Source organism: Brachyhypopomus gauderio, chromosome 1, assembly GCF_052324685.1.
Source record: "Brachyhypopomus gauderio isolate BG-103 chromosome 1, BGAUD_0.2, whole genome shotgun sequence".
NCBI classification, from domain to species: Eukaryota; Metazoa; Chordata; class Actinopteri; order Gymnotiformes; family Hypopomidae; genus Brachyhypopomus; species Brachyhypopomus gauderio.
This window is the reverse complement of record NC_135211.1, coordinates 53,986,217-53,994,316: the sequence shown is the minus strand read 5'-3', so window position 1 is coordinate 53,994,316 and position 8,100 is coordinate 53,986,217. Positions and strand designations below refer to the sequence as shown.

The window sequence follows — 8,100 nt, the reverse complement described above, 5'->3', positions numbered from 1 at the left end:
ATATTGACAGCGGTGATGGGTGTACTTTGATTTAAAATGACATAATGTATTTGACAACTCATAACTGATCTAAAATAATTATCTCAGGAATGCAACGATATTTACGTCCTTGCCATTATGAAAAATAGCTTTAACATCAGTTGCCTCTCAAGCATCTGATTCTACCAATGCTGCCAACTCTTCAAACGCAGGCAACTCTACAAACACAGGCAACTCCAAACCCAGTGGCAACTCTACAAACACAGTCAACTCTACAAGCACTGGCAACTTCACAAATTCTTCTAATAACAGTGAGTGGATAGTAAACATGCTGATGTATCTCACTGATGTTGTCATGATTTCAATAACAGGTTTTATCATCATTTCCATTCTGGAATCACTTCTTATACTTCATGTTATATTTTATGCTGCAATAAGCACAGTTTACAAATCTTCGTCAATGTGAATTGTAGGCCAATACTTGAAACATTGACATCTGTGATGGGAGTGCTTTGATTTAAAATGACATCATGTATTTGACAACTCATAACTAATCTTAAATAATTATCTCAGGAATGCAACTATATTTACGTCCTTGCCGTTATGAATAATGGCTTTAACATCAGTTGCCTCTCAAGCATCTAATTCTACCTAACTCTTTCAATTCTTCAAACATAGGCAATTCTACAAACACAGGCAACTCCAAACCCAGTGGCAACTCTACAAACACAGTCAACTCTACAAGCACTGGCAACTTTACCAATTCTTCTAATAACAGTGAGTGGATAGTAAACATGCTGATGTATCTCACTGTTGTCATGATTTCAATAAAGTGATTTTCATCATTTCCATTCTGAAATCACTTCTTATACTTCATGTTATAAGTTTACAAGTCTTCTTCAATATGATGCGTAGGCCAATCCTGGAAATATTGACAGCCGTGATGGGTGTAAATTGATTTTAAATGACATCATGTATTTGACAACTCATAACTGATCTTAAATAATTATCTCAGGAATGCAACGATATTTTCGTCCTTGCCGTTATGAATAATAGCTTTAACATCAGTTGCCTCTCAAGCATCTAATTCTACCTAACTCTCTCAATTCTTCAAACATAGGCAATTCTACAAACACAGGCAACTCCAAACCCAGTGGCAACTCTACAAACACAGTCAACTCTACAAGCACTGGCAACTTTACCAATTCTTCTAACAACAGTGAGTGGATAGTAAACATGCTGATGTATCTCACTGTTGTCATGATTTCAGTAACAGGTTTTACCATCATTTCCATTCTGGAATCACTTCTTACACTTCATGTTATATTTTCTGCTGCAATAAGCACAGTTTACAAATCTTCTTCAATATGATGCGTAAGCCAATACTTGAAATATTGACAGCGGTGATGGGTGTACTTTGATTTAAAATGACATCATGTATTTGACAACTCATAACTGATCTTAAATAATTATCTCAGGAATGCAACGATATTTACGTCCTTGCCATTATGAATAATATCTTTAACATCAGTTGCTTCTCAAGCATCTGATTCTACCAACGCTGCCAACTCTTCAAACACAGGCAACTCTACAAACACAGGCAACTCCAAACCCAGTGGCAACTCTACAAACACAGTCAACTCTACAAGCACTGGCAACTTCACCAATTCTTCTAATAACAGTGAGTGGATAGTAAACATGCTGATGTATCTCACTGATGTTGTCATAATTTCAATAACAGGTTTTACCATCATTTCCATTCTGAAATCACTTCTTATACTTCATGTTATATTTTATGCTGCAATAAGCACAGTTTACAAATCTTCTTCAATGTGAATTGTAGGCCAATACTTGAAACATTGACATCCGTGATGGGTGTGCTTTGATTTAAAATGACATCTTCTATATGACAACTCATAACTGGTCTTAAATAATTATCTCAGGAATGCAACTATATTTACGTCCTTGCCGTTATAAATAATAGCTTTAACATCAGTTGCCCCTCAAGCATCTAATTCTACCAACTCTGCCAACTCTACAAACACAGGCAACTCCAAAGCCAGTGGCAACTCTACAAATACAGTCAACTCTACAAGCACCATCAACTCCACCAATTCTTCTAATAAGAGTGAGTGGATAGAAAACATGTTGATTGACAGCCGTGTCATTTTATTTAAAATGTCGTCCTGTATTTGTTCTGTCATTGTTGATCTCAAATTGTTATCTCAGGAACATAATGATATCTACTTCCTTGACCTTATGTATTACAGCTTCAACATCAGTTGCCTCTCAGTCATCCAATTCTACCAACCCCGGTGGCTTTTTAAACCGCATCATGTCTTTACACATCATTAACTCCAACAGAGCTGGTAACTCCACCAATTCTTCTAGTGCACAGTAAAAATTCTCATGCATTTCACTGTCCTCATCATGTTAATAATAGAAGTTTTACCATCATTTAACCACTAGAACTTCCAAGCCCCCTGCTTTAGACAGAAATACCTTTCACTCCCAAGCCCCCTGCTTTTGACAGAAATACCTTTCACTCCCATCTCATGTCAAACTACAGGAGTTGGTAGGTGTGATAAGCCCTTCTTACCTCCAGTGTTATGTAAAAGAGGCGTGTGTCAGCTGTGGGTGGTTGCTGTTGACACACCTTTCAATACACACCTTTGGCTGCCTCATGAGACTGCAACCTCTTTTGCAAGAAGTCTGCTCATCTCAGGATATGTTTGAGATTTGATTAGTGAAAGGTTGAAATAATGTGAAATTGACACAAACATAATATTTGAATTATAGTGACATATAAGTGGCATATTGATTATTCAAAATGGCACTGATTTTTTTTTACCTTATTTTCAGTAGTTTTTGTTTTTTGAAAAACTGCCAATAGGTAAAGATATTTTACATACATTTATACAAAAAAACCCCAGCTACTTGAAAGAGAATAATAATCTTGAGCAATTTTAACTTATCAAGATGGTACTTTTTACAGTGTGTCTCTTCCAAAAACACAACAGCCAAAACCGGCAAACAAAAATAGGACATTTAGGACATCTTACCAGAAGAGATTTCAGTCACTACTCTCTTTTTTTTGCCCCCCCCCATGCCCCCGCCCCCCTCCTTTGCAGGACAACTTTATTTTTATGTAAGAATCGAAAGAAAACAATTCTGTACAATACAGTACAATAATGAAAAAAATAATAATGAAAAAAATAATTGGGGTTAGGTGGACCATACAGAGAAAAGAGGAGGAGAGAAAAGAGGGTCAGTGTTCAGTGTTCATGGTCAGCCACTCGTCAGTGTTCATCCACACCGTCCCCTCAAAAGCCCTCAATGTGTAAAGTGCAGTAAAAACTGAGGGACAGACAGTGGTGAGGAGACGGGTGAGGCCATGACAGCAGGCCCACCTCATTGACCTCTGGGTAACATGCCTGCCTGTGTGTGTTTGTATGTGTGGGGGGTGGAGGTGGGGTGGGAATACGCAGGTCCAGAAGAAATGGTCCTCTGGAAGAGGTGCCTTACACAATCACAGACTACAATAGCCTAAAATGTGGTGTCCACACACACACACACACACACACACACACACACACACACACACACACACGTGTATACACCCTCACACACATATACACCCACACACATTCCTCCCATATATTCACCCTCACACACATACACCCACACACCTTCATCCCATATGTGCAACACACTCATATATGTACCCACACATACACCTACACACATATACACACACATACAATCTCCCTCAGTCTCCCCAAGGGGAGGCCAGGGTTTTTTGTTCTCCATCTGAGTCAATGAATCCACATTTTTCACACCATCACCCACTCCCCGTCTACCTATACGTGGCTGCATGTACATAACAAAGGGTGGCCTAATGGGATGCAAATGTCCCCAGAACAACTGCCCCCTGGTGGAGGCCAGGTAAAAAAAAGTGTGGTGGGAGGCCTAGTGTTAAATACTTCTATCTACGGAGCCAGTAAGGTGACATCATGTAAAAAATATAATGACGCGTGGCCATGCTTTATTAACGCGTGCGAACAAGATAATTAACGCGTGCGAACGAGATAATTAAGTATTACTTTATATAAAGCCAGGTTTACCTTCCTTGGGCAGGCAGTTAGTGCACATCTCCTCCTTGGGAGTCAGTTCGCGAACATCCCTGGGAGCTGCTTGCTTTGCTGTGTCAGTTATCAAAATTTTCAAATTTGCTCAATACGTGTTGTAGGTCTATGCTCAAAATACTGACAGCCGTGATGTTTTATTTAAAATGTCAACCTGTATTTGTTGTTATATTTATTGTTATATTAGTTTTATAATGCATGTATGTGGTCTCCACAGGAGCATCTCTAACCAACTCCGTGGCTCCGTTCTTGGCCAGCTCTTTTCTTCTGCTGTGGACGTCTCTCGCATCTCTTCTGCTTTCAGCTGTACTGCACTTCTAACCACAGTCCTGACCATAAAACTCACACATTATGTACAATAATATGAATATAACCATTTTTGATTCCCAGTTGTGGATAAAACATGCAACAAATACAATGTATATTATCATATCATAAAGACTTCATATATGTCTTTAAAGATGAGATTTAGTATATTCATTCATTTCTTATGCTATAAATAAGAAATTGTTTTTTATAAAACATTTAAGGATAAATAATCTCCTGATCCTTTGAGAGTAACGAAAGATTTAATAGGATATTGGTTAGGGCCTGTCTGAAAATTCTTCCACACCTGAATAATACTAATTGCATTACATCAAGACTAATAAAGCATTCATAAATTTGTTCAGGAACACTCTTCAATATCAAGCTTATTTACCTGTGCCTGGTTACGACCTACATCTGTATAATCACAAACAACATAAAGCTTAACATGCATGTCTGTAAGGTTTTGGGGATGACTCTACTGAAATCAACTCAGATTTTGGAGTCAAGAAGTGTTGTTGCATTATATTATATTGATATGTACAGCTCTGGAAAAAAATTAAAAGACAGCAACAAAATTATTATTTTCTCTGGTTTTACTTTTTATTGTCATGATACAGACCCTGAATCATGCTGGCTCTTTAGTGTGCGTGTATACGTCCGTCTGTGTATGTCTGTTCGCTTGTGTTGTTAGTGTGTGTGTTTTTCTCTGTTGTCCATATCACCTATTCCTTATCTCATTGTGCTACACTTGTTTACATTTACATTTATGGCATTTAGCAGATGCTCTTATCCAGAGCGACTTACAAAGTGCTTTGCATCTGATCACAGAATTCATCCTAGTTAATAGTACGTATAGGCCAGAATTCAAGATACCATTGAGTCAAACTACTACTAAACTACAGAAGTCAATGTCATTACCTAGTGTTTTGCAAGTTAGACGTTTTCCAAGAAGCACAAATAACCATAGACAGTCATACATTTTAAGAACAACAAACTGGTGAGTCTTCAGTCTACGCTTGAAGATAGCTATAGACTTTGCAGTCCTAGCAGCTAATGGAAGATCATTCCACCATCTTGGAGCCAGGATGGAGAATAGTCTGGAGCTTTGTCTTCCATGAGACTTTAAGCATGGAGTTTCGAGTTGAGCCAAGCTTGAGGTTCTGAGTGTTCGCTGTACGGATCGGCTTTTCACCATGGACATCATGTAGGGAGGGGCCAGTCCATTTTTGGCTTTGTAAGCAAGCATCAAGGTTTTATATCTGATGCGTGCCGCTACTGGAAGCCAGTGAAGAGAGCGTAGCAGAGGAGTCACATGTGAGAACTTGGGGAGATTGAAGACCAGTCGTGCTGCAGCATTCTGAAATAGCTGTAGAGGTCTGATGACCCGTAGAGGAAGACCTGCAAGTAGGCAATTGCAGTAGTCCAACTTGGATATTACTAGAGACTGCACAAGCACTTGAGTAGCTTCCTGTGAAAGGAAGGGTCGTATTCTCCGTATGTTGCAGAGGAGAAATCTGCAGGATCTAGTCAGTTTTGAAACATGTGTTGAGAAGGACAACTAGTTGTCCAACATTACACCCAGACTTCGAGCAGTTTCTGGTGGTGTTAACAAGGTGTTCTCAAAGGAAACTGTGAGGTCGTTGTGTGGGTTTGGGGTTCCTGGAATGTACAGAAGCTCAGTTTTGCTAGGGTTGAGCTTCAAGTGGTGAGCAGTCATCCATGAAGCAATATCTGCCAAGCATGCTGAGATATGCCTAAAAACCTGGGTGTCAGAATGAGGGAAGGAAAGAATTAGCTGGGTGTCATCAGCATAGCAATGATAAGAGAAACCATGAGACAAAATAATGTCACCAAGGGAACGAGTATATAAAGAAAATAGAAGAGGGCCTAGGACTGAGCCTTGGGGGACTCCAGTGGAAAGTTGACATGGATTGGATGTAGATCCTCTCCATGTTACCTGATTGATAGGAACGGTGTTCAAGATATGACTGGAACCATTTCCAAGCAGAGCCAGTCACACCGAGGCTAGAAAGAACAGAGAGGAGGATGTTGTGGTTGACAGGGTCAACGACTGCAGAAAGATCTAGAAGAATTAAAACTGATGATAGCTTGTTAGCCTTGGCAGCATGGAGCCAATGATTCAGAATGCTCAGCAGATTCAGCACGACTGGTCTTCAATCTCCCCAGGTCCCCAGCTCAATACAGTGCTGCTGCAAATTTGACAGCAGGCTTCAGATCGAGCATTTATTACATATAATATGAACTTTAGAACACTTAAGTTCTGACAAAAATGCTAGACAGACAACAACAAGGAACACAATGAGATAAGGAATAGGTGATATGGACAACAGAGAAAAACACACACAATAAGAACACAAGCGAACAGGCATACACAGACGGATGTATACACGCACACTAAAGACGGATGTATACACGCACACTAAAATTAGTAGTAATTTTTCTACTTATCACAAGTCTACTCATCAAGATCAGTCTGGCGGACATCTCATACAGACGACAACAACATTTGGACATCCAGCCTTTTGCCTGCAACAACTTTATCGACAATCTGTGGCTCGCTCCGGAGGTATGCAGGACACTAGGTGGCTATCAACCCGGCTAAGCCGACCGGAAGGACTCACAGACGGCGTCGAGACCATAAACAAAGGCGGGAGAAACGAGGTGGGCTAAGAGCTAGGCTAAAGTTAACACCTCACAGGCTGTCGACCCAGCATTTTTCTCGCAAATGTTCCGTCCCTGGCGAACAAAATGGATGAACTTTGGCTGCATATCACCACCAACAGATGGATCAGAGATTGCAACATGCTGATCTTCATTGAAACATGGCTCAACAGCAGCGTCCCTGATAGCAAGGTAAGGCAAGTTTATTTATATAGCACCTTTCATACACAACGGTCAAAGTGCTTTACAAATGAAAAGAATACACAGAAAAATGTAAATAAAAGACTTGATTAAAACAATAGATTTAAAAGAAATTAATCACATTTAAGAGATGGAAAAAAATTAAATTAGGATAAAAGTATGCTACAATAGGAAGCATGATTAAAACAATAGAAATTAAATTAATGAAAATAAAATTGCCTTTACAGAGTAAAGGTAATTAAACTGAGCTGAAGACCTGCTCAAACATGAAGGTTTTCAGTTTGGATTTAAAAGTATCTAGTGTTGGGGCTCTTATAATGCTCTCTGTCAACTGGTTCCATTTCTGAGCAGCATAGTAGCTAAACACCGCCTCTCCGTGTTTAGTTTTTACCTTAGGCTGCACTAACTGACCAGTTCCTAATGATCTGAGAGTTCTGCTCGGCTCATATTGTTGGAGCACATCCAATAAATATACTGGGTCCTGCACTATTAAGACATTTATAGACCAGTAATAGTACCTTAAAGTCTATTCTGTAACATACGGGTATCCAGAGTAAGGATTTAAGGATGGGAGTGATGTGCTCCCTTCTTTTACTCCTAGTGAGAACTCTGGCAGCTGTGTTTTGAATCAGCTGAAGTTGTTTGATTGTCTCTTTTGGGAGTCCAGTTAGGAGCCCATTACAGTAATCAATCCTACTAGAAACGAAGGCGTGGATGAGTTTCTCCAGGTCTGCTTTTGCCAGAAAATCTCTGATTTTGTTGATGTTTTTGAGGTGATAGAAAG

The 8,100-nt window shown here is 39.5% G+C and overlaps 1 protein-coding gene across 1 annotated transcript; it reads left to right on the top strand.

Annotated features, from left to right (window-relative positions):
* Positions 1-1,346: 1,346 nt before the first annotated feature.
* On the top strand, positions 1,347-4,984 carry LOC143526072 (uncharacterized). Its single transcript, XM_077020672.1, has 5 exons — positions 1,347-1,353; positions 1,511-1,660; positions 2,027-2,107; positions 2,250-2,348; positions 4,342-4,984. Exons 1-5 carry the CDS (start codon positions 1,347-1,349, stop codon positions 4,443-4,445), a joined length of 441 nt encoding a protein of 146 aa, XP_076876787.1. The 3' UTR covers positions 4,446-4,984.
* Positions 4,985-8,100: the final 3,116 nt, after the last annotated feature.